The sequence below is a fragment of the Vanacampus margaritifer genome, chromosome 15, assembly GCF_051991255.1.
Source record: "Vanacampus margaritifer isolate UIUO_Vmar chromosome 15, RoL_Vmar_1.0, whole genome shotgun sequence".
Classification (NCBI taxonomy): Eukaryota; Metazoa; Chordata; class Actinopteri; order Syngnathiformes; family Syngnathidae; genus Vanacampus; species Vanacampus margaritifer.
Window position 1 is genome coordinate 10,951,328 of NC_135446.1, and position 27,275 is coordinate 10,978,602.

Below are 27,275 nucleotides of genomic sequence, written 5' to 3' on the forward strand. Positions count from 1 at the left end.
GCTTGACTACTTCCCTTTGACATTTTGGGTTTGCATTATCAACGTTTTTATTGAAATTACATATTTTCTACCACCATTATCATAATGTCACCGCGAAGATATATTAAATAGCGAATTTAGGACGCGAAGAAACCGCAAATTAATTACGCCGTCACTGCACGATACGGTACATATCCCCGGTGTTCGTGGCTAGTAGCTAACTGTTAGCATTAGCATCGAGTGCCTGGTTACCAACAGTAGTTTGACAACTGTTGCTTGGCATGCTTGCTTTTCCTATTGTGGACCTATGCTACTTTATAATCCACTCTCCCTGTTTAAACGAAGGGAATGTGTCTTAAATTGCACTTAGATGTATTTTTCATTATTAATGAGTAAATAAATATAACGTTGCCTTCATTTATAATTATTTTATAAAACACCAGCTTAAAAAAAAAAAAAAACATTCAGAATGTCCAATATGGCCATTTGGATTTTAGGAACACAACTTCAAGTGCAATATAACGTTAGGCAGGATGTTATTAAAAAAATAATTCTTCAGCCATCATGTTTGAGTTTGAGTGTTGTCCAGCAGAGGGCGCCATTTATTTTTCATTGTTTAAAGTTTATAGGCTTTACTTATTAGTTTTTACTCCTTTATTATATATTTATTTGACATCCATATTCATTGCTACTTATCGTGTTTCAGGTCACAGATGATTTTAGGGGCGAGATGCTGCGTGAGCCCTAAAACATGACCATTTCAAAACAAGGTGTGCCAAAAACGTAATTTATTTTCATCATCCTGAAAATATAGAACTATAAAGTATATAAAAATCCATTGCAACACGTCCACAATATGTACAATATGAAAACACCAAATTACCTGTTTGCATACATTTATAAGGCTTACATATCGATTGTCAAGTCAAGTTCAAAGCATTGCATACAGTATAAGTGCACTGTGCTCTCATGAGCTGATCTGGAAATAAAAAATAACTTGTCCTTTGGTGTTGGAGATGAAAAAAACAACAAATCACTCAGAAGTTAGAACTTGGTTTCTGGATCCGGCACCTGTGGACAAAATTGTTTGTGTGTCATTTTTTAAGTACAATGCATATATATCAAAATGTACATAAAGCATTGATACACTCACAGAAATATTTCAAGCCTAATTTAAGATTGATGTAATTTGTTACATAACAAATTTCCATGTATTTTTTTAGATCATTTTAACACAACCTACACCAAATAAAACGTATATGATACATATTCATTAGACTTACAAAGCCTATTTATTTGAAATGCATATTCCTCAGGTTTATGTATTTAGTATTAATAAAGTGTGACTTAAATTATTATTTTTTTTCGATGTCTGCATTCAGTTTTATCCCCAAAACATAAAAAATAAATAAATAAAATAACCCCCAAAAAAGTGTTTTTCACAGTATATTTATCGTGTAGAGGTAACCTGATTATCATGCAATTTAAACAATATACTTTATGTATTTTAAATAAATACTCTAATTATTAATTTAGAGTAATTCTACTTTATTAATACTAAATACATAAAACTGAAGATTATGCATTTCAAATATATATAAGCTTTATTAGACTGATGAATATGTATCATATAAGGTTTATTTGGTATGTTTGTGTTAAAATTATCTAAAAAAAGAAAGAAAAAAAAGTAAATGGGAATTTGTCATGTAAAAAAAATTACATAAATCTTAAATAAGGCTTGAAATAAGGATAAAAAGGAGTCTTCTTACACATAACGTGACACGAGTGTGTGCAATGTAATACATACATTCCTATCTCTGCTCCTGAGACCTCCTGCAGGATGGTGGACCGTGACCGTTGTTAGAATCTTCAAAAGAAACAATACATATATTAGATATTATAATATCTATAATATTATATATATATATATATATGTGTGTGAAAAATACAACTTTATGTAATATAACTACTCTTGAAAATCCCTTCCTAGTAGGCTAACCTTGTCGTAGCTGGACTTGTTTTTGGAGCACTCGGGATGTTTGTCCAGGATGTGCAGCACGGCGTCGTGCAGCGTCAGGAAGAACATGGACGGCTGCAGTTCATCATCGAAGAAGCTGCACTGGTGCAATTTGCCCAGGATGTACGCTACAAACGCACAACAAACAAAAACGGAGGAACACCAAAATAAAAGAAATAATTTTTTCAACTGATGAAATAAATGCTCCCAATTTTATCATTATTATTATTATTATTATTATTATTATTTTTGCTGTTAATACTTTTTACAGATGCAGATTTTGCAGATCTTCATCAATATTTTCCTCTTTCAAAATTCCCCTCATGACCCTTTAAAGACCCCAAAGTGGACGTTTCTGTGAGAAACTGGACACTGCTAACAGTGGAAGAGTAAAAAAAAAAATAAAATCTAGAATTTCACACTTACGATCACAGGCAACAATGTAGACATCCACTTCAACGCGGACAAACTCTTTGAGAGCCTGCAACGAACGACGGGGCAGTTTGGTGAGACTTCAGCGCCAAAGTCTGAAAGCGTATCTGAATACGAACTGACCGCCTTGAGACCCTTGAGAGCGGACACGTCCAGGAAGGAGACGGCCGCAAAGTCCAGCACCAGACTGTGCAGGTCCACCCGGGGAACAATGATGTTGGCGGGAAGCTCGGCCTTCCAGTCCACGCGGGCGGGAAGGTCCTTGAAGTCGGTGGGCAGGTCCAGTTCCTCCGCGTTGCCTTCCAACTCCACCGATTCCTTGATGGGGCCGCATGCTGTGTTCAGGAAGCCGTTCTGGAACGGGAAATATCCGCTCACAACACTTTCCCACATGTTTTCCCTTTTCCACTGGCGAGCCACAACAGTATGTCGCTTCTACGCAACGTTGACTTTTAAATGACAGCGTGGATTAGCACAAGGATAAGCAAACATGCACAACGTGCGGCGTGTTGACGTTCAATGACTAATTATAAAAGTCACGTATGTCGGCAACTCTGAACAGAGCTGACAATAAATCGTCATCTGTCACAAACCTGAATTGCACACACGAGTGCTGAGTCTGACTCATTTCAAACTATGATCTAATCTTCATTGGAGTAAACATTTATGATGTAGTATTTATGATACTGCAGACTATACGATTATTGTCAAAACAGTTTATAGAGTTTTAGTTTTACGCAATAAATGTTATAAATGAATTTATATGATAGCACTGGGCAGATGATTTGACTTTTTTTTTTTATAACACTGGACCACACGGTACATACAGTATGCAATATAAAGCTTAGCCACATACAAACTTTTTGAAAATAAAATAAATAATTAACTCATTCACTGCCGTTGACGGCTATAGACGTCAAAAATTGAACTCTTTCTATTAGTTTCACATTTTTCCCACTAGAACAAGAGTATGAAAACCTAGAATTTTTTAAAATTACGTTTAGAACAAATATAAAATTGTATTTATTTAATTACAATTAAATAATAATAATAAATTAAAATTAAATTAATTGCCTGATGCCCCTAATTAAAAAGAAAAGAAAAGATTATTAAAAATTAAAGGCATCAGACGATAATTTTTTTAATTGTAATTAATCGCATGACTTATATATTATATTATTTAATATTTAATATTTTCTTTTTTTTAAATATATAAAAAAATTAGGGGCATCAGGCGATTAAAAATTTTAATCTTCTCTAGTTAACTCACGATTAATCATACATTTTATATCTGTTCTAAATGTACAATAAAAAAAATCTAGGTTTTCCTACTCTTGTTAATAAAAGTGAGAAAAAAATTGAAACTAATATAAATAGCATTAATATTGAATTTTTGACATCAATGGCAGTGAATGAGTTAATAATAATAATAAACAAAAACATTGCATTTTTTGACTTTTTGAATTATAGACAAAATGATGCCCTTTTTCAGCACAGTGTGGCAAAATTGAAAAACAAGTCAAATAATATGATGTTAATAATGACAATAGTAAAAATAATAATAATAATAGCAACAACAATGAAACACAAATAACTTGCATCTGAGATTAAAGTTTGCCAGTAAATTACTTAAATTAATTGTAAGACTTTTACTGTTTATATTTGTATGATTTAATACATTCCAACAATATTGTTTACGAATATTTATTGAATGTTGAAATTACTGCTACCTCAAAGCGGGTGCGAGATAACTTTGGCCTGTTGGAAACGTGATGCCGGATTCGTTTATGGCAAGCTTTTATATGTGAGCAGGTTATCACTTACTGATGTCCATTGGAGATAACCTTTCTTTAGAAGTTTCCGGATCAATCTAAGCGCCTTATTTCGCTTCCTGAGCACCCTCAGTGGATTAAAGCCAACCTGAAAATACCATAAAAGGATATTTCAATCTAGTTGGGCAATTGTATGTAATTAGCGAAGAAAAAAAAAAACACTTACAGCTTCCACCAGTTTGCTTCTGAAGAACTCGATATTGGCGAAGAAGATTGGCGACGGGATTCGGAAGATTTTCACCCCTTCTGGCTCATATATCTGGGGAAGAAATACATACACGGGTTTGACGTAGCTCGGCACCGTTACAAAAAGGTCATCGTGCCACTCGCAACTCACATCAACGTAGTCCTTTCTGTCCTTGTAGATGTCAGTGCCGTGGATGTTGGCCAGCACACTGCAGCGGGGGCTGAAATACAGTACAGGAAATAGATGGCCTATCATTTATGTAAAAACAAGTAGTCAGAAAAAGACATCCATAACATCTAAATCCTTAAGTGCCATTTTATTGCAGCAGTAAGATAAAAAAAAAGGAGTTAGTCCAATCTAGTCCTCCACTCCCAAAAACATATTTTATACGTTTATTTTTATTTTTATGTAAGAGCAAACTAACCTCTGACATGAAGAGGTGGCTTAAAGCAGTGGTAGTTATTCCAAAAAAAACGCCAGCAGGTGGCAGCAGAATATAAGAGATCAGCCAGTATTTTCACCAGCAATGTGACTAATGATGACATTTAGCTATAACCTAATGCTAATTGCTGCAAAACGGAAACAAATACAAATATACTTTTTTGATCCTGATGAAAGAAGAGACTCTAATCTTTCTTTTGGTAGGTTCCATGTTTTTATAGCAATAGAACACAATATTCTGTGGGCCTTGCAAAATCAGTCAAAATCCAGTAAAACAGCCGGGAGCGAAGGGGGTTGCTTCAGTGAAAATGGCTGCCAGTGAATGAGTTAAGAACACAAACCTTTGTATCCCAACTGTGGAAAGTTAACAGCTCATGCGTGCGGTGTCGTACACGAGCTAACGCCACAGGCTAACGCTAGCACAATGCCACTTTTCCGCTACTCCACGGGGGACGCCCACTCCACCCCTCCCCTCCCCCCAAAAACTGTGATGTGTGCAGGGTCCGCACACTCTACTATGAAGGGAAGGTAAAAGCCGTCAGGGCTCTTCATACTCATCCAGGCTTTTTTTTTTTTTTTTTTTTTTAACGGCAAAATGCACCTTTAAATGATCAGGTACTTACAACTGAGCTCTGAGAACGACACTGAGTAGTTCCACACCGAGACCTGCGGCCAGACCAAGATCCAACCCCAGTAAGACGGCTGCGAGACACGTGCCCAACCACACCACCTGTAAAAAAAGAAAATAAAATTTAAAAAAATTACAATCTGATTTCATTCCAGCTGACACGCCATCCGAGCACTCACACAGTCTGGCTTGTCCCGCCTCCACAGGTACGGGACCTCTCGAAACTGCATGAGCATTCCTTTCAGGTTGACGATGACCACGGCGCCCAGCACGGACTGTCGGGAACACGGGTCAGCGCAGGTTGTAAACACACGACGAGTAAAAAAAGAGATGAGAGCGAGCCCACCTTCGGGAGGGGGTCCAGGAGAAATCCGATGGCCAGGGTGACGATCATCACGATGATTGCTGAGAGCAAACCGGCAACCTGAAGAGGTGCGAAGATACACATACTCACTCACCCACATACAAAATAAAAGTTTTATTATTATTATTATTTTTTAATTAAAAATTTAAAAAAAGAGAGAGCAATGATGATGACATGTCAAATCGGTAACATTACCGAATGAACAATACTGAGCTCTCTAGAAGAAAAAAATAATAATAATAAAAAAGATTAAAAAAAATAAAAAAATAAAAAAAAAAAATAAAAAAAAATAATAAAATTAAGAGGTGCGAAGAGAATGTAGTGAGGTGGAAATATGTGTATATAATGCTGTGTGAGACTTGGGCAGGTTTTTGTGACATGGTTACTGTTTTATGAGAAATCAATAAAGATTTGGGGGTTACCTGAGTTTTTCCACCTGTACTTTCCTGCACTGCACTCCTGGATAGAGCTGTGCTGGCTGCAAAAGACTTGAAGGATGCGCCGAAAATATTGCTGACTCCAAAAGCAATCAGCTCCTAGAAGTAAATCAAAGACGGGATCTTGCCTAACTTCATGCGATTAAAATAAAAAAATAAAAAATTGCATTGTTTGTTCTACGCACCTGGTTTCCATCTATGGTGTAGTCGTGCTTGACAGAGTAGACTTTAGCCACAGAGAAGGCCACGGCAAAACCCACGATGGCCATTGGGAACGCCTCCACGGCCGTGTCTTGGAAGATGTGCAGGTTGGGGGCAATCGGAGGCTCGTACCTGAGTAGGAACATGAACAGGATGAACAGTATGTCAGTTATCAAAAGGCTCATCAGCACCAAGTTGAAATTAGTTCAATGTCAGGAAAAGAGCACTTTCCGATTTGCATTCCGTCTGGTTTACATGTATTTATTTTTATTAGGGGTGTCAAAATTAGTGCATTCATTTTAAATTAATCTAAAGTTCCTTTAGCGCCACCATTTTTTTTTTTTTTAAATGCGGGATTAATGACCACCCCTTACTTGTCGCAACACAGCAGCCACGACCACGCCAAAATTGAGCAGTAATAAATTTAACTCATTCACTGCCATTGACGACTATAGACGTCAAAAATTCATTGGAACTATTTCTCTTAGTTTAACATTTTTTCATTTCATTTCATTTTTTATGAAAACCTAGAATTTTTTTTATTGTACATTTATAACAGATATAAAATTTGTGATTAATCGTGAGTCAACTATTGAAGTCAATACAAATTTTAACCGTCTGACGCTCCGTATTTTTTATAATTTTTTTTAAAATTAGGGGCGTCAGGCGATAAATTTTGTAAAATTGTAATTAATCACATGACTTCACTAGTTAACTAACGATTAATCACAAATTTGATATCTGTTCTGAATGTACAATAAAAAATTTTTAGGTTTTCATACTCTTGTTAGCAAAAGTGGAAAACATTTTTATACTAATAGAAATAGTTCAAATGAATTTTTGACGTCTATAGCCGTCAATGGCAGTAAATGAGTAATGCATATATTTGTGAAGACTGGGGGCAAGTTGTATTTTCCAATTTAAAAAATGTGCAGAATTTCACAAGTTACTAAGTACATCTTTTTAATTTGAACTCAATTTTATGAATTTTTATGAAATTACTGCATCAATGACTAAAAGATGCTGCCATATTTCTATGAGTCTAACATTTTTTCCCCCACTTTTATGTTAACAAGAGTATGAAAACTAATAAAATATTTTATTGTACATTTAGAACAGGTATAAAATTTGCAATTAATCCCGAGTTAACTATTGAAGTCATGCAATCAATTATGATTAAAAATTGTAATCGCCGTACTCAGTTTTATATATAATACATCAATGAGTTAATTTGTATCCTTTCAAAGATTTCTGCTTGCAGACCGGGCGACTGAAGTCAGTACTGTGCAAAAAAAATCGTACCCCTTTGGAATATGACCGACGACGTCGATGCCATACTTGGTCCTGAAGTCAAACGCGTAAGAAACACCACATGCAATGACGGTCTGGGGAACACATTTATGAAATGGTTTATAGCCACTTCGTTTTGAAATGAGACATAATCACACCATAAATTAAATCACAATGTAGATTAGTGTTTATAATGACCAAAATGTGTTGGATGAAGCGTATTGAGACGAGCCCCTCACCATGATAACCTCTATGGGGATGGGAACGGGCAGCTTGGCTTTGAACCGATCATTGAGCTCCTTGACCACGAAAACCACCACAATGATCACCAAGGAGATGACCACATCGCAAACGTTGGTGGACTGGATCTTGTTGAAGATGACCTCTAAAGTCTGTCAAGAAAAAAAACAACAAAAATCACAAAATGTGCAACACAAATTAAAAGCCTTTTTTTTTTTCATGGCTTACGTATATAATGGAGAGCGGTCCACTAATTCCAGGGACTTGCAGGCCCAGCACAAACTTGAGCTGGGACACCAGGATGTGAATGGCGGCCGCGGTGGTGAAGCCGGACACCAGCGTGTCGGACAGGTACATGACCACGAAGCCCACCTGCAGGATGCCCATCGCCAGCTGCGAGAAAAACACACATCCAAGCAATTTCCATTCAGATTTGAAATATTGCTTCAAGGGAAGAAAAAATTGACGTACAAAATATTTTTGAAAAATTACATTAAAATGATTATTATTTTAACCCTGGAGAACCCTCGGGGTCAAATTTGGCCCCTATAAATTCTGCTACTCAAAGACCTTTTTTTTTTTTCAGCAGTGATTTTGTCCCTGTGTTCTTGTTTCCATTGGCCAAAGTGTGTTTGCACATTCAAAATGCAACAAATAAAACAAAAAATATATATTGTTCAATGTAGCTGTGTATTTGATTGATTATTTTTTTTCTTAAATTCTAAATAGTTTACTGACAGTTTTTGTTATTCTGATTTTTCAAAATGATACCCCTAAATCCCAAAAGGGTCAAATTTCGCCCTAATCCTAAATTAGGGACTAAAGGGTTAAAATTGAAAAAAAAAAACATATATTTTGGTGTTCAGTGAACTTATAGCAGTCATTTAATGTATAATTCATAATTTTCCAAAGAAAAAAAGGGTTCTTGGGTTCTCCAGGGTTAAAAAAAAAAAAAAAAAAGACATAAAAAACACTATAAATTGAATATTTTAATATTTACATTTACATTCAAACGCGAGACAATTTCACCTGCATGATTCCCACAAGGAACGTAACAGAGGACGCCACCAGCACTCTCTGCTCGTCCTTGGAAAGACCTTCGAAACCCGTGATGTTAGCGGGCGGGCCTTCGTCCGGGACCAGCCTGGTAACCACCGAGCCGATCATCAGACACAGCACCGGGAACGGACCTTCAGAACAGGCGAGAGGAGGATCATAACATGAGGCTGATGGGGAAACGTGGTCGGGAAAGGGGAGGGGCCTTACCCACTGAGATGTGTCTGGAGGTTCCGAGGAAAAAGTAGATGACGACAGGGAAGAAAGCAGAGAAGAGGCCATACCAGGGTGGAAGAGAAGCCAGGAGACAGTAGGCTAAACCTGAAATATAACGGTGATAGGTTTTCATCAAAACCACCAAAACGAAAATAAGACACCCGCTCACTCCATTATCAAACAAAATCGTCAAAAGTGGAAAACAAACCTTGCAGCACGGCGACAAGTCCAGTACTGACTCCCGACACGATATCACTCAGCAACCACTCTTTGACCCGGTAGATCTTAACCCAGCCGACGATTGGCAGGAGAGACAAAACGGCATTTTTGGCACGTCTGGCGTCACACCTTCAATGGATGATAAACGGTGACAAAAAGATCGGATTCATGTGAAAAGATACTAAAAAGAATGATCACATTTTTAACCCTGGAGAACCCAAGAACCCTTTTCTTCTTTGGAAAAGTATGAATTATACATTAAATGCTATAAGTTCACTGAACACCAAAATATATGTTTTTTCAATTTTAACCCTTTTTTTTGAACTAGCTCAGAGTTGCCAATTTATCAATATATATATATAAAACATACTAATAAATTAACAAAAAAAACACAATTTTACCATCTGATGGTTTGCTGAGAAGATGGTTTTGTTTGGATTGATTTCCAGCTCAACAAAACAGCATGTTGTCAGCCATCTTGTCACCACCACTCTGGCTCATGTAAGTGCAATATTCATCCACTAGATGGCCCCATGCAGGGGTCAGAAGTGGCACTCGAGACTTTTGAAGTTAAATTTGTAAAAAAAAAAAGGTCTTTGTTATTTGAGTAGCAGAATTTATAGGGGCCAAATTTGACCCCGTGGGTTCGCCAGGGTTAAATTATTGGTGAAGAAGCACCATAAAGCATCGCCAACACACTAGAATAATAAAAAAAAAGCTATAAAAACAGCAACAGGAACTTATTTTTATTCCCCTTAATGTTTTTGGCAAATTGACAACAAAGAGCAATTCTCTTCCCGAAAAGGAGATAACACTCGAGCACCTTATCTAACAAAGTTTCAAAGTGTAGCGAAGTGCGCATGTTGCCTCACGTGAAGTACTGCTTGACGTGGTCCAGCGTGGTCTTGCGGTGCCTGTAGACCTTCTGGTGCTGCTCGGCGAACGACTCCTCCGAGTACAAGGAGCGCGCCACCACGTACCGCTCGGCCCTCGCTTGCATCGCGGCTGCTTGTGCTACCTCCGAGGACCCGCTGCTGCTACTGCTGCTGCTGCTGCTCACATCCATTTAAGCACATTAGGAAGCGTGAGATCACCTTTGACGCCGCAAACAACAAAGGTCCAGAGGGGACCGACCGCGCAAGAGGTCTGGATCACTTGTCACATTTGATAAATAGAGAGCAATGGCAGCGAGTGTTGCTTTCAAATGAATCACTTGCTTGAAAGCTACAATAGAAAGCACCTATCGTTTAGTGGCTCACTCCAGAAATGATATTATGATATTATATCTGTTCTCATGATAAAATGTAACTGTAGCTGCCAGTAAGAGTCATTCCTAAATAATCTTTTAATCAGTTTTGTGCTGGTTCCTATAAAACAAATGCAACACTGTTAGCCATATCAAAATATAAACATTCATAGCAATGTTTTTTTCTTTTTCTTGTATTGTTTTGTAAGTGAAGTTTTGTCTTGACCAGTTAGCGTAGCAACCGACACAAGCAATCTTGTCACTCATATCAGAAAAAGACTTTATGGTTTTCCTTTCCTCATACTGTAAAGCTACGGTTAGCATTGTAGCTAATGCACAGAAGCATAAATATTCAATACTGTTATTCATACCATTAAAAAAAGACAATAACAATTTCTTTCTTTCTTTCAAAAACATTTGACCTGAAATATGTTTGTTTTTGAGCAGTAGCTAACACAGCTTCAATAAAAAACTAACATAAGCATTGGTATGTAACCCAATTACTGTGAAATTAAATTGACATGCATAGTATTTGAATTTTTTTTTACTTAAAAAATTATGAAGGATTTGTTCAGAAATATTTCCATTTTTTTTTTCAGGTGCCATAGCATTAACCAAAGCAAAAAATATATGATGACAAAAATGATTAATCTCATATTATAAATAATAATAATAATAATATATTTTTTAAAAAGTACCACAGATTTTTGAGCTTAAAAAAAAAAAAAATTATGCCAGTTTATTATAGCTGAAATGATCATCCAATTCACGTCGAATCTTATTGTGAGGTCACCTACCTGATTGAGTGCTACAAATCCGAACTTTCCCCTGGCCTTTCCTCCTCCTCCAGCATTTGGAACGCAACTGCGATGGCCGACTGTTCAGCCATCAATAAATTACGCAGCAGTCGCAACTCTCGACTGTAATTATTAACAGTAATGACGATGGGATCCCTTGAGTTTGGATGCCTGCCTTATCCTTGACCATTGTTCTCACTGATATCTGTCTTCGAAAGTTTTCAGCAGTGGCGGATTTTCCGCCCCTGGAGGAGGGACGGGACAGGACAGGCCATTGTTAGGAGGTGGAAATCAAGGAGCTTTTTAAGCGGGGTTGGGGGGGGCGGCGGAATGCTGCCAAAGGTCAACAACAGCACTGTGTTTGGATATTTTAGGAGATTTACGACATGGAAATGCTGCAGAAAGGGCCTCCATAACATTGATCGGATGGCAGATACATTATTGCACGATGATCACATCATATGGTGGAAAGGTAAATGACATTCCAGGGAGGAGCTTATGGCCTTACCAAAGATAATCATTTTGATTGATAGTGCGTTTAGTATTGAGGCGTGGTGGTTGTCTATTATGACACTCTTGTGAGTATTAAATAATAATGTATTAAAACATTACAAGAAATTACACTGCAACATCTGAAATAGTCAAAATGATCATTCACTGCCATTGACGGCTATAGACGTCAAAAATTCATTTGAACTATATTAGTTTCACATTTTTTCCCACTTTAGTTAACAAGAGTATGAAAATCTAGAATTTTTTAATTGTACATTTAGAACAGATATAAAATGTGTGATTAATCATGAGTTAACTAGAGAAGTCATGCGATTAAGTACGGTTAAAATTTTTAATCGCCTGATGCCCCCTAATTTTTTATTTTGCATTTATAACATATAAAATTTGTGAGTAATCGATAAATTACAATTAAAAAAAAATTATCGTCTGACACCCCTAATATTTTATAATCTTTTCTTCTTTTTTTTATTAGGAGCATCAGGCGATTAAAATTTTTCATATGACTTCACTAGTAAACTCAAGATTAATCACACATTTTATATCTGTTCTAAATGTACAATACATTTTTTTTAGGTTTTCATACTCTAGTTAACAAAAGTGTAGAAAAAAAATTTAAACTAATAGTTCAAATAAATTTTTGACGTCTAGAGCCGTCAATGGCAGTGAATGAGTTAAACTTTGATATTGGATAATTGTAAGTAAAAAAATAATAATGTAATAAAATATTACAAGAAATTACACTGCAACATCTGAAATAGTCAAAATGATCATTCACTGCCATTGATGGCTATAGACGTCAAAAATTCATTTGAACTATATTAGTTTCACATTTTTTCCCACTTTTGTTAACAAGAGTATGAAAATCTAGAATTTTTTATTTTGCATTTATAACATAAAATTTGTGAGTAATTGATTAATTACAATTTAAAAAAAATTATCGTCTGACACCCCTAATATTTTATAATCTTTTCTTCTTTTTTTTATTAAGAGCATCAGGCGATTAAAATTTTTCATATGACTTCACTAGTAAACTCAAGATTAATCACACATTTTATATCTGTTCTAAATGTACAATACATATTTTTCTAGGTTTTCATACTCTAGTTAACAAAAGTGAAAAAAAATATTGAAACTAATAGTTCAAATTAATTTTTGACGTCTATAGCCGTCAATGGCAGTGAATGAGTTAAACTTTGATATTGGATGGTGTAAGTAAAAAAAAAAGAAAAAGTGTCGGAGTCAAAGAATGTGGCCAAAATGTCCGTTTCAAACCAAAATGGACGACTTCCTGTTCAATTTCGGGCATGGTTCCTTGATACTTTTTGGAGTGTCCTGTTGTGATGGTTACGTCTATCCAGTTTTGTGACACTCGGTCAAACTGGTGTCACCAATTGTGAAGTAAACAATGGACTGAGGACAGAGCCTTGTGGGACTCCATTTCATTGCATTTTAAACATACAGTAAATCCCTTTAAACATATACTATTTCTAAATTTGCGCAAACATATTAAATCGTGTTTAATTGCATTGGATGATAATGTTGTAATCAGTGCGTGTGGGAGGTTGCTGTTCATGAGTTTCAGTGCATTTGAGCTGGAATGCAAACACGCACAGTGAATTGTGCGAATGACCTTAGTGAGATGTTTGGAATGAAGACTGTTCACACCAGTGATTCATGTGTGTATAATGGGAGAAAAAAAAACACACACACACCATTATGTCCCTATGCAACATTCAAACATAAACAGGTTGGTGTGTTTAAAGGGCCAGATTTCAAATGGCTTGGGGCGAGATTGTTTTTTCTTTTTGTTATGTAGGTGGCAGAAGCAAAACTGGTGTAGATATGCAGCAGTTGGCGCTATTGTATAATTAAAAAAAAAAAATCCCCAGGTTTTCGAACCAATGGCGGTTAAGTTATTTGTTTGTTTTAGCCAATACATATATTGATTCAATTCCTAAACACGCCATTCTAGTAGTGACATTTCAAACATCCTGCATCGCTTTTCATGATTTCATTTCATAAAATAAAAGCAAGAGGCGAGTAGGAGGCTTGGAGGAGTTTGGGCCCGCTTTTGTTCTCCAATAAATGACAGCGGCGTGACTCATATCTGATAAACGCTGGCGCGATCCTCTCCCGCTTGACTGCGCCAAGGCCAACATTTTTCCAGCTCGCCACATATTTGCTTCCATGATTATTATTAATAGAATTATTAAAATTGAAAGAACAAAGTGGGTCCGTCTGGCAAGCCTTCCAAGAGTAAACTCCGAATGTTATCTTACAATTGGACCACAAAGAGGTGAGACTACAGAAGAGTTGGCTGAGATGAGCCGCATCCGCGCATTTATTTTAGGAACTCCGCAAGTTAGAACAATAATCCTTGATATTATGAATAGGTTTGGTTTAGTCGAAGTAGAAGTTCCTACACAGAATCATGTGTTGAATTCAGAATTTTCTGGCTCATGTTACAATTATTATTATTTTTTTTTAATACAATGAGGACAACAGTGAGGCAGTCGTGTAAACATTACATACAATATTCAGTACACTAAAAGAAGAGAAAAGAATGGTTATTATGTCTTGAATAATAAAGATTTGTTTTTATTCATCTTGGAGGACCTCAACGACATGCAGTAACTGTCAGCGACCAGTTGGCTATTAAACACTAACATTAGTCATTTATTCACTGGGCAACAATAGAGCTGCAATTAATTTTGGGTGGATCAAAGGTTTTGTGATGTAAACGATAGTGTGTGATAATCATTTCTCTATATTGTAAAAACAACTTTTTAAAAAAATGAAATGGGACACAATATGGTACTGGTGGAGTGGAAATGCAATTGTTTAATTGCATTCTCGTTGCATGCAAATTACAAATATAAATATTTTTTTTATTTAAAAAAAAAAAAAGATAAATAATAATAATATTAAAAAGGGTTGTTTTTGACTCAGCAGTTTTTGCATAATTGGTGTAAATGGCATTTTCCACAAAAAGCTGGAACCTTAATTGTGACGTAACAATGGTCTGGCAAAACCACCATTTTCCTTTTCCAATGAAACCAATTTTATCCTGCGACGTTTGCCAGTTACACAAATATTTTATTTTGTGAAGTGAAATATTAACTCATTCACTGCCATTGACGGCTATAGACGTCAAAAATTCATTTGAACTATTTCTATTAGTTTCACATTTTTTCCACTTTTGTTAAACAAGAGTATGAAAACCTAGATTTTTTTAATTGTACATTTAGAACAGATGTAAAATGTGTGATTAATCATGAGTTAACTAGAGAAGTCATGCGATTAAGTACGATTAAACATTTTAATCGTTTGATACCCCTAATTTTTTATATATTTTAAAAAAAGAAAAGATTATTAAAAAAATAAATAAAATAAAAATAAAATTGTTTAAAAAAAAAAGAAAAGATGATTAAAAAATATATAATAAATAATTAAAATTATATATATATATATATATATATATATATATATATATATATATATATATATATATATATATATATATATAAAAAGATTATTAAAAATTAGGGGCATCAGGCCAGGTAATTAATCGCATGACTTCACTTGTTAACTCACGATTAATCACAAATCTTATATCTGTTCTAAATGTACAATATTTTTTTAATACTCTTTTAACAAAAGTGGAAAAAAATGTGAAACTAATTGAAATAGTCAAAATGAAATTTTGGACGTCTATAGCCGTCAATGGCAGTGAATGAGTTAAGATGAAACACCGTGTATACAACAGCTGCAGCTCTATCAAAGAACTTGCTAATGATCATAGTAATAATCCTTTAATCATAATAAAACTTGATCTGATTGTAACTATACAGGAGCTTCCATTATGATTCCTCACCATTGCCAAACAACTACAATCAAACTATCAGAGTGAAAAGTTGAGTATTAATAATATTAATGACCATATCATTTTTTAATTCATCGTGTTTTATTTAATGTGGTGTTGACTGGATTGCGCAACAGCGCAACGTTATCTTCTTGGGCAGCACAAAGCGTGACGAACCCATTTCAACATACTGTACAAGATAGGAGACGATAATAAACAGAACCTCGAGCGTCATGACTACGCATTGCACAGGTTCAAACATGAATCCATTCATTTGACTGACACGTGATTGTTTCCCCCACTAAATAAAGGGGCAATAAATAGCACCGTGGAGATAATGGCAACTAGTACATGGCATACTGCACAAGTTAGAAAGATAACATTTACTGACTGGCCTGATAAAGGAGATATTTAGTAGATATAATAAGGGTTAAGATCGCAAGGTCCACAGAAGGTTAATAAGATGTTTACTATTAGTAACACTTAAAATGTCACTTACTGATTTGGAAAGGTCAGCCAGTTCATATTCAATCCCAATAAATGCCTCCCCCGTTCATCTGTGCCAACATAACGGAAGTGCTAAAAGCGTTTGCACGCACCGCAATAGCAAATAATGTGCATTTTCCGGCGCCGGCGGTAACGGTACGAGAAATAGGCCAGCATGTTGAAGTGGGCGACGAGCGACCGGTGGGCCGCTCGGGTTGTCGTTCGGTGGGTGCGAATGCAAGTGAGCGAGCGCTCACGTTTCAGAACAGAGTAAACATTGTTCCGAGCGGCGCGTGGAACAATCTTGACACGCACGCTTTTACAGATTTCCAGGCCTGACCTCGGGGTCAAAGTGTGCATGTGCGTCACAGCTGGGACAAATCGATAGGGACGGTGCGATTTACTTGCGTCACATTGATCTATTTAAATATTCATAATCATTTGTATGCATATTTTAATTACTAAGGGGTGGATATGAATTAAAGGAAGTACATTTATATCATTTTCATTTCTTCAAATACTTAAATTATTATTATTTTTTTTAAATATTATTAGTAACATTTTTATTTACATATAATTTTTTTTTTGTGGCCCTTAGGTTGTAATGTTGGCTGTCTGAGGCTGCAGAGCGGTCTTATAGATTACTTTAGTTTGGCTAAGTTTATCAGATTGTGAGCATGGTTAAGCAATTTGCCCGCTTTGCACAAATCTGTCGTTTCTTTAAGTGCACAAAGGTGCGTTTGATTCCAGGAGCTGTCAGCGTTTCCGACACAATGTTCATGATAATAATAATGCGAAACTAGATCACAACCTAAATTTCATGGAAAACAATAAATTCAAAAACTGTTCTTATTTATTTTGTAGTCTGGATCAATTCATTATGATGTTTGTCTTACTACCAGCTGTGATGAGATTCTTTGTAAAGAAAATGCTGGACAGCACAGCGGGATGAGTTTGCTGAAAATACAAATACCATTTTTGGTTCATTTCATAAGCAAATTAGCAACAAATGGCTCCTACAGAAGCTATACAGAACAAAACCGCTAGGTGTCAGTAAGTCCCAAGATTCAACCATTCAACTTGCTTAAGAACCAAAACATTTCTCATTATTTTTTTTGTGTAAACAAGTGCAAGTGTGCATTTTTAAGAACCGGCGGCTCTACTGTACTCAAATTGTAGCATTGGGGTGGGGTGGGGGCTTTAATAAACGAAATACGTTTCCCCTGTAAAGAGCTAACGAAATCCACAGTGATTAGCGTTTGATGAGCGACTTCAAACTGCAGCTGGCCTGAGGCAGAGATGATGGAGGGCGGCGTGGGGTGTTTGGGGGTGGGGGGGTCCTGCTGGGGCCACCAGAGACCACCGCATTAAACATCTAAGCAGACGTGTCTTTAGCTTGGAGATGTGATGGATGGGGTGCCTTTTGTAGTGTTTTACGCTTTTATGCTGAATGGTGAAAGATAGTGAATGGTAACATGAATTATTACTTCCTTGTGGTTCACACTTGACTTTCTCTTGGTTGCGGATTTTCCTGGCGGCACCCTTCTTCACATTTTGGGCAATTGAATTTGAATTGAATCCCACTCGTGCCCTGACCTCACAGATGATCTTCTGGATGGAACAGACAACTCCCACACTTTTTCTGTGGCTTTCAGGGCTTCTGTGTAAAAAGATAACAGCTACATTAGCTTAAAAAAAAAAAAAAGGAAAAATGAACGGGGGAAAAAAAGGGCTCCAAGTACAAAGAGCGATGATAAGATAAGGCGTCAAGGAGTAAAAAGGCAGAGAGCTGAGCGACAAAAATGCCAACCTTCAAGCTAAATGGTGCGCTAATGTTAGATCATGCTAATGCTAACAATAAGCCAATTGAGCAGACTAATTTTGTGAGGCTGCTTTTAGCTCATCTGCTCCCAAAGTATTGGAAGTAAACATATTATTACGTTCTATTTTAAATATTTTAAGTGTCCCAAAGACCTAATTATACGTTTTTTTTTATGCTACAGCATCCAGAAGGCTTTGATGCAGGCTCTCAACTGCAAAGAACAGTTGAAGAAATGGTAGTTATTATACAAACGGCCAGCAGGTGGCAGCAGAGCAAAAGAGATGAACTAAGGCCATGTTGAAAAAACATCAATTACTCGCAATTCTAAATAGATTTGTGAATAATGATGAAATTTAGCTATATTCTAATGCTAATTGCTGCAAAACGGAAAGAAATAGAAATATACTTTTTTTTTTCCTGATGAAAGAAGAGACTTTAATGTTCCTTTTGGTAGGTTCCATGTTTTTATAGCAATAGAACACAATATTCTGTGAGCCTTGCAAAAGTCAAAATCCAGTAAAACAGCCGGGAGCGAAGGGGATTGCTTCGTGGGAAAATGGATGTGAGTGAAGGAGACAAAAATGACATTTTTCCCACGTTCTAATGTTTAGTTAAGTTCAAATTTGACAGCAACGGGACTAAATGACACTTTTGAGGGACACCTCAAAATGGCTAATTCAAACCCCAATGTCCCGAACTTCACATTGCTGCGTGAAACTGACTTTGAGGGATAAATATTTATGTAAGAGTGGACTGACAAACTCTCTAGTTTCACTGTATCCCTGAAACATCTCAAAGTACCACAAAATGGCCAATTTTGATGTTTTTACAGCAAATCTCAATTTTCACCAGGAAAAATATAAAAACAAAAGTCCCCAAATTGGCAATTTATTCAGCCTAGACCTACCAACATGGTGCACATGGGCATTATGGACATTGTAACTTCCGAGGAATGTTGCAGATATCATCATTTTCTCTTGTCTCTTTTGACGTGACTTCAAGTGTTACATATTGATACCTGTTAAATCATTTTTGTGAGAAATCATTAAACACGAATTTCTTCACACAGATGAATGATACCAACGAATATTACGCAAATGTGTTATTTCACAAGTATCGAACCGCATCCCTTCAAATGAACCCGTATCCAAGAAGTAGCTCACAGTTTCAAAAAGGTTGCTGAGCCATGGCCTAACTAAGAAACAAAGCCATTTTCAGAGTGCCTAATAAAACCTCAGAGCTCAAAATGAGCTCACAAATGACCAAAAGAGAAAAAAAAGGTTCCCCACCCTTGCAATTGCTTTAAGAGGCCGATAAAAGAAGAGTGTTGTGGGACTTACATTAAAAGAGGATACAGTAAGGGACAGCCCTTCTGGGGACTGGGAGGCACCAGGGAGATGATGAACTGGGCTGAATTCTAAATATAAAGTTCTTATATAGGGGTTGGACTTTGAGGGCTGTGAATAGTAAATGAGTAGCTGAATGTGAGCTACAAAAGGATGACAAAGTGGGTCGCAAAGAACCCCAAAAGTGGCACTCCATTTTGCATAACACAATACAACGACATTTGCCATGATGCAAAATCTCAACTTGAATGTCATTTCAAAATATGTGAAGATGCAAAGAGTCCGATTGGGCGAGCGAGTGAGAAACGTTTCAAAGAGCATTTCCATGACAACAGCGACAAAAGCGGTCCAAGGCAAGCCACTGTTTGACACTTTTATTCAGGTAGCAGCATCAGTCAGCAATCCCCTTCACGTCACACACATACAATTTTTCTCACGCGCGCGCACACACACACACGCACACGACATACGGTACAGATACACACACCTGCATCTTCTTCTCTGGTGAATGAGAGGGGGAAAAAAGTGGGGACAGTGGCCTCTAGTTTAACAACACTTAAAAATAAAAGGGTTTAAAATAGGGGTGTCAGGCAATTAACAATAAAAAAAAAAAAATGTAATTAATCGCATGACTTAAATCACGATTAATCGCAAATTTTATATCTGTTCTAAATGTATGAATAAATGTACAATTTTTAAAGTTTTCATACTCTTGCTAATATAAAAGTGGGAATAATAAAAAAAATAGAAATATGGCTGCAGCTTTTAGTCATTGATACACTCATTTCATAATAATTCATAGAACTGAGTAAAAATTAAGAAGATGTACTGTAATGTAGTGTGATATTGATTTGTGTTGGTCATTTTTCTGCCACTAGATGGCATCATTGCATTTGTAAGACATTGGTGACAGCTCAGTGCATTTTTATTTTCATATCAACTCATTTGCTCCCAAACACGTATAAATACGTTCTATTTTAAATATTACCATGGTCCCAAAAACGTTAAAAAAAAAAAATAATAAAAAAATTATGCTAGAGCATACAGAAGGCTTTGATGCAGCCTCTGAAATGAAGAGAACGCTTGAAGCCATGATAGTTATTACAAAAACGGCCAGCAAGTGGCAGCAGAGTATAAGAGATTAACCAGGGCCATGTTGCAAAAAGCTCTTTTACCCACTGTTTTAAATGGATTTGTGAATAATGATGAAAAAGCTGTATTCTAATGCTAATTGCTGCAAAACGGAAACAGATAGAAACATACTTTTTTTTTCCTGTTGAAAAAAGAGACTCTAATCTTTCTTTTGGTAGGTTCCATGTTTTTATAGCAATAGAACAGAATATTCTGTGGGCCTTGCAAAATCAGTCAAAATCCAGTAAAATAGCCGGGAGTGAAGGGGATTGCTTCAGCGAATTATTACATTTATTACTGCTAAATTTTGACGTAGACGTGTCTGCTGCGTTGCAACTAGAATTCCCCCAATACAGACTTTCTTAGTAAGGGGCGGTCATTAATCGCGCGTTAAAATAATTAGTGGTGTTAAAGGAACTTTAAATTAACTCAAAATTAACACTAATTTTGACACCCCTATCTTAAAACAAGATCAAATAACAGATATGCTCTACACACAGGAATAAACACATAATTAAATTAATAGTGAAACAAATCAAACATGAGCACTAACTGTCTGCTGGCAGACTCTAAATTGGATCGCATTAGATTGTGTCCAAATTCTGTAAAGACTTCAGAAGTATTTAAGCTTGTTTTCATACCCTTTTATGCCTTTAAATCAGGGGTGCTCAAGTTCGGTCCTCGGGAGCTCCTATCCAACACACCTGATTCGTGATCAGGATCGTTATCAGGCTTGCGCAAAGCTTGCTGATTAGCTGATCATTAGATTCAGGAGGGAAACACGGAAAACGGGCTGGAAAGGGGCTCTCGAGGACCCAACTTGAGCACCCCTGCTCTAAACTAACGATGTAGCAGAAGGACAGAGAAAGACTTAAAAAAAAAAAAAGCATTAGTACTAACATGTCATCAAACAAGAGGCAAGGGTGAAAGAGTGGAAAGCAGTTGAACGGTGTTTGTTCTGAAAAATAGCGGCTTGGGTTGAAAATTCTCACACACACGCATGACATTGGAGTACACGTACACTCGGCCACCATTTTCCTTGCTTATTCAAATGAGGAGGATGGATTGTGATTGGTACCCGCAGTTGATTGGCCGGCCGGCTTCACTCGTCTCGATCCTTCCCGACTTGTCTCACCGCCGCGATGCCGAAAAATGCTTTTGACGTGCGGTGCCGGCACTTGGATGGTGACCACGGTGTGCAAAGTGAATGGACGCAAGGCTGTCACTTCCTCCATTTCCTGGACCGACACGCACGCACGCACGCACGCACGCACCTGTGTACATTCGCACACATGCATACCTCGCTTATGCCACATCCGAGCGGAGGCGACAAATTCCCGGATCCGGCGGCGAAAGCTCCGATCCGTACACATCACAATTAAGGTTTTTGAGGAAGGTCCGAGTCAGGTCCACACTCGTCTTTTCCGTGCCGTGCCTCGTACCCTCGCGCCCCCCCTCAATTGCTTACCGAGTCAGTACAGTCAGTCGCGGCCTTGGGGGTGGGGGACGGGGGCGCGAGGGCCCGCAGTGGCTAGCTGTTGTTTTCGGCAGTCATGTACTTAAGGGCGGCGAATCCGTAGCGCCGCGACATGTTCTGCTGGAACTCCTCCTTGAGGGTCTTGAGGCAGACCCGGTACTGCTTGTTGGAGCGGAACTTGGTGATGTCGAAGCTGGGCGCGTGCGGCATGTGGATCATGTACGCATTGGGTAAGACCACAAATTCGTATTCCTGTGGCGAGAGGGGGGAAATAAAAACAAGGTTTCAACTTCTTATTAGTGTTGTATAAGTTGGGACGTCCATTTTCTATAGGACGACGTGTCATTGTTAGGGTTGCGGCTAAGATGGAGTTTATCCCGGATGATTTTGGGCGTGAGGTGCGGTCCACTCAACTACGCTTGAGCGTGCTTTAGAAAATGGGAGGAAGCCAGAGTAAGTGCACTCTTCTGGTTTGTGGAATTTGTTGTGATTTTCTTCACAAAACACTCAAAACAAATATTTATGTGTAAATGTTATCATCGTTAAACTTGAGCCAGGATGCCTCGATTCATCCTTTGCAGATTACCAACACTTATTTTAATTTCACATCCCATTTAACTCATTCACTGCCATTGACGATTATAAACGTCAAAAAATCATTTGAACTATTTCTATTAGTTTAACTTTTTTTCCCCCTACTTTTAACAAGAGTATGAAAACCTAGAATTTATTTTATTGTACGTTTAGAACAGATATAAAATTTGAAGTCATGCGATTAATTACAATTAAAAAATTTAATCGCCTGATGCCCCTAATTTTTAATAATCATCTCGTCAGGTGATTAATTAATCGCATGACTTCACTAGATAACTCACGATTAGTCGCAAATTTTATATCTGTTCTAAATAAAAATGTATTTCTAGGTTTTCATACTCTTGTTAACAAAAGTGGCAGAAAATGCTAAACCAATAGAAATAGTTCAAATGAATTTTTGATGTTTAAAGCCGTCAATGGCAGTGAATGAGTTAATGTAGCCTGTAAGACTAACATTGCCATTTATTCTCTCATAAGTGTAAAAAACACCCACCATGTTAGGAAAGGCTTTTAACATTTTTTTTTTAAACAACCATGTATATATAGTAAGTAAGGCGTTATATATACGATATACGATATATAGACGATATATAGTAATTTTTTTCAATGACCATTTATAGTAACTGACATCTTTTTTCTTAATAACCACAGGTAGTAAAACATTTCTAAAAACATGACCATGTATGGTAAGACATTTATTTTAAAAAGAAGACCACGTATAATAAGGCATTTATTTTTTTAGTAGTAAGGTGTTATTTAAAAAAATTGGCCACAACCATGGCATTGTAAGGCTGATTTTTTGTGTGTAAAGCATTCTTTATGTTTTTAAACGACAATGTATAGTGCCTTAAAACGACCATTTATAGTAAGGCTTTTATAAAAATTTTTAAAAAAAAAGACCTATACATAGCTCTGTGAAAAAGTCATCATTTCCCAACGATTATACAAGTGGTATGTCACTCAACAGGAAGCAGACGTCCCCCGAGACCAAACTGCTAACAAAAGACAGACAGTAAATCGTCGATTGTCGTATTTGTATTTGTGAGGTGGCAGGCTACTTCCTGGTGCCTGTCGGATAGGACGGATGGGTGTTGGCGGCGTGCGGCCATTATGATTCCCTGGGGGGTGGGGACTGTCGCTGAACTTTGATCTCTCTTTTTTAATTTTTTAAATTGTGTATCCTGATCATGTTTTTGATATTGCCCATTTGTAGCATTAGCATTTTATTTATTATTATTATTTTGTATTTTATAGTAGTAAGTAAAGCATAAATTATAACATTTATTAAATAAAAGCAACTAGCAACGAACCAAGTGACTTTTTTGTGGTGTGACTGGAGACCACTAGACCCCCCCGCCCCACCCCTAATCCAGCCTGCAAATGATTAGCTAGTCAAGCTAACATCTTAAGCAGTTAGCAATGAGCTAGCGGAAGTGAGGGTGTGCGTGTTTCACCTGCGCATCCAGCTCCATGATGTGCGCCACCTTGTTCCAGCCGAAGCCCACGAAGCGGCGGTCGTACTCGGGGCTGTCCCGCCTCACCATGACGTACGGCTCAAAGTCGGCCTCCCACTCCACCCTGTAGGGCGTGGTGGCCGTCCGCCATTTGGCAAAGTTCGTGGGCGCGTGGCCTTTGGTCCACACATGATACCTGGCGAGTGTGACGTCATAACAAACGTCAACATGCTGGTTTGTCGTCATGGAAATTGAAATGTTTTAATGTGAACAAGTGCGACTCGGCTAATGTTACCTGAAGGTAAAAAGCGTTCCCATGTCCAGCTGAGAAAGCAGCTCGGCTTTGGATTTTGGGTAGGAGAGGCGATAGCGCAGCGTCTCAAACGCAGGCACCACCAGCCCTTTCTTGGTGTTGGCCATGTCAAGTTGCACGACTGACTTCCTGTCAATACGCATAAAGGCTGGCATGATTAGCAAACCGACAAAGCACCAAATTGATGATCGCAAGCGTTCCTCTAACCTGAGATACTCGTAGAGGCCGTACATGGGCAAGAAATCAATGTCCGACAGGAACATGTAAGGTGTGTTGACGTGTCGCATGGCGACGTTGCGCAACAGGTTGACCGGGTAGAATTGTCCTTCTTTGTAGACGATGTGGTAACCGACGTTCCCTCGGCCCATGAGCACCTCGGAGCCCTGAGCGTAGCGCAGGAACTGCTGGGCCTCGGCGTCCGACAGGTACAGGGCCAAACTGATGGGGCCTTCCCAGTGCTTGCAGATGGCCTCCAACATCTGGAGTCTAAGCGGGCAGACCACGCAGGCAGATAACGAAAACGTTCCCGTTATTACGAATGGGAAGATGACATTCCGTTCGCTCCTGTCAAAGCGTTTGCATTGACATAATAAGCATCCATTTGTTAACCCACGGTGTCAGTCAGTCACTTTTGTTGTTCTTGTTGAAAACTCTCGCTCTCATCTATATTTCATATCAATTCCAAAGCATCTTATTTGTTCAACCAAACGTGTCCATCTGTCTTCTTTCTGTAGCCCCTCTATGCTTCCTGCTCCAGTGAGCCAACAATTCATATTCTGACATTGTGCCTTTTTTTCTTCTTTTTTTTCCTGCTGAGTGTGCAACAATGTTGTTTTTTTGTCAATACTTCCAACCAAAGCCTGATTAAAACACAGGTTTGTGATTTACTGGAGGGTGTTCTTGACTCATTTGAGGGAGGGGCTCTGAGCCAAAACGGCATGCAAAAGGATATTCAACTTTATGCATGGTTACATGTTAACATTAACACATTAAGTGAAATTGAAATTGTACCTACATTAACTCATTTGCTACCAAAAACGTATAAATACGTTCTATTTTAATGTTTCAAGTCTCCCAAAGATGTACTTTTCATGCTTTTATATGCTAGAGCATACAGAAGGCTTCAATGCAGCCTCTCGACTGCAAAGAACGGTAGTTACTACACAAATGGCCAGCAGGTGGCAGCAGAGCAAAAGAGATCAACCAGGGGCCATGTTGAAAAAAGTGAATAATGATGACACTTAGCTATGTTCTAATTCTAATTGCTGCAAAACAGAAACAGATGGAAATATACTTTTTTTTTCCCTGCTGAAAAAAGAGACTCTAATCTTTCTTTTGGTAGGTTCCATGATTTTATAGCAATATAACACAATATTCTCTGGGCCTTGCAAAATCAGTCAAAATCCAGTAAAACAGCCGGGAGTGTATGGGATTGGTTCCAGGAAAATGGAAGGGAGCGAATGAGTTAATGTTACAAAACAAACACTTCTTAAAGATTCAATGCAACTGTACTTAACAGTAATTATTTCACATACCACACGAGGGCGCCAACGACAAGTGTTATATATTTTATGTATTTATTTTGAAACCTTTTTTCATTTAACTAAACTAAGTGCAATTCCTGCAGAAATTCCGTGGGAATGCTGGAAGCTGAATGCTAATAGCTGAATGCTAAGTTGGATGCTAATAGCTGAATGCTAAATTGGATGCTAATAGCTGAATGCTAGGCTGAATTCTCATGAAGTAAATTGAAAGATAAATTATGTGAAAATTACAAAGTTTTAATTGTAGTTGAAAGATAAATGAATAAAAACAACACTTGAACCTGGGAGGCGTGAATTTTTGAAGCAAGTTGAAATTTTTATGCAAAATTGGTATCTGAAAGTGCCCTCCATTCATTTAGATGGAAAACTGGAACGAATGATATCCAATGGAAAAAAGCAAAAAAAAAATTGTCAGTTGGTATACATTTATATACGTTAGCATAATTGCTGTGTTGATATATTTGCATGATACAGTTGGAGGTGGGATTCGAACCCGCGACCTCCTGGTTTCCGGACAAGGCAATTTACGAAATGCGCCACTGAGCAGTATAAGACAGCTGTTAATGATGGTCAGTTGTTCAAAGTTCAATGTCAGTCCCATTGAAAATGAATGGGGAAAAGTTGATATTTAACGTTAAATTGTGCCAATACTGTAATGTAAGTAATGTGGAATCAGATGATAAATACCCCGGGAGGCGTGAATTTTTGAAGCAAGTTGAAATTTGAACGGCGTGAATCGGATATATTATGTAGGAGTTATTGCACGGCAAAAAAATGAGGAGAATAAAATGCGATAATAAGTAAGAATAAACTCAATAACATATGCGGGAATGCTTCGAGCAGCAGATTTCCGAGCCCGAGGTATCAGTTGCAGGACGCGTTTGTGTGAAACATCACCTGTCCATGGAGAGCTGCGCCACCAACGTGACGTCAGCGTTGTCGGGGGTGACTTCGTACTCGTAGTGGAGGAAGTAGAGGTGCGTTCTGTGCACGGTGAAGCGCTCGCGGCGGAACTCGTAGCACGGGTCGTCTTCATCCAGCTCGGACAGCGTCTTCTGGAGCTGCGAGGGGAGGAAATAAATGGTACACTTGAAGCTTCGATGACACTTCTTGTCGCAAAAAAAAAAAAAGCTATGAGGACTTTTAAAGCA

General features: G+C 37.6%; 2 protein-coding genes across 4 annotated transcripts in view; both read right to left on the minus strand.

Annotated features, from left to right (window-relative positions):
• Positions 1 to 752: 752 nt before the first annotated feature.
• On the minus strand, positions 753 to 16,708 carry LOC144035468 (chloride anion exchanger-like). 3 transcript variants are annotated; one of them, XM_077545185.1, is made up of 21 exons: positions 16,457 to 16,708; positions 10,412 to 10,594; positions 9,529 to 9,668; positions 9,315 to 9,425; positions 9,078 to 9,238; positions 8,277 to 8,441; positions 8,048 to 8,200; positions 7,821 to 7,903; positions 6,503 to 6,650; positions 6,303 to 6,416; positions 5,863 to 5,940; positions 5,696 to 5,791; positions 5,512 to 5,618; positions 4,598 to 4,667; positions 4,427 to 4,519; positions 4,253 to 4,348; positions 2,552 to 2,782; positions 2,423 to 2,477; positions 1,979 to 2,124; positions 1,787 to 1,846; positions 753 to 1,050 (listed from the first exon to the last, which is right to left on the minus strand). In XM_077545185.1, exons 1-21 carry the CDS (start codon positions 16,480 to 16,482, stop codon positions 1,024 to 1,026), a joined length of 2,343 nt encoding a protein of 780 aa, XP_077401311.1. In that variant the 5' UTR covers positions 16,483 to 16,708; the 3' UTR covers positions 753 to 1,023. The 3 variants fall into 3 exon arrangements, with proteins under 3 accessions (XP_077401311.1, XP_077401314.1, XP_077401313.1); XM_077545188.1 differs by lacking the exon at positions 16,457 to 16,708 and adding an exon at positions 11,583 to 11,920 and having other exon boundaries at positions 10,412 to 10,591; XM_077545187.1 differs by lacking the exon at positions 16,457 to 16,708 and adding an exon at positions 11,583 to 11,920.
• A 3,262-nt stretch (positions 16,709 to 19,970) lies between these two features.
• large1 (LARGE xylosyl- and glucuronyltransferase 1) overlaps positions 19,971 to 27,275 on the minus strand; it is an 83,849-nt gene continuing 76,544 nt past the window's right edge. Inside the window, exons 11-15 of the mRNA XM_077544931.1 lie at positions 27,022 to 27,185; positions 24,788 to 25,066; positions 24,563 to 24,709; positions 24,268 to 24,463; positions 19,971 to 22,471 (exon numbers count right to left, since the gene is read on the minus strand). Coding sequence (XP_077401057.1) covers positions 22,274 to 22,471; positions 24,268 to 24,463; positions 24,563 to 24,709; positions 24,788 to 25,066; positions 27,022 to 27,185 — 984 coding nt within the window. The 3' untranslated portion in view covers positions 19,971 to 22,273. The remainder of the gene's footprint in view (positions 22,472 to 24,267; positions 24,464 to 24,562; positions 24,710 to 24,787; positions 25,067 to 27,021; positions 27,186 to 27,275) is intronic.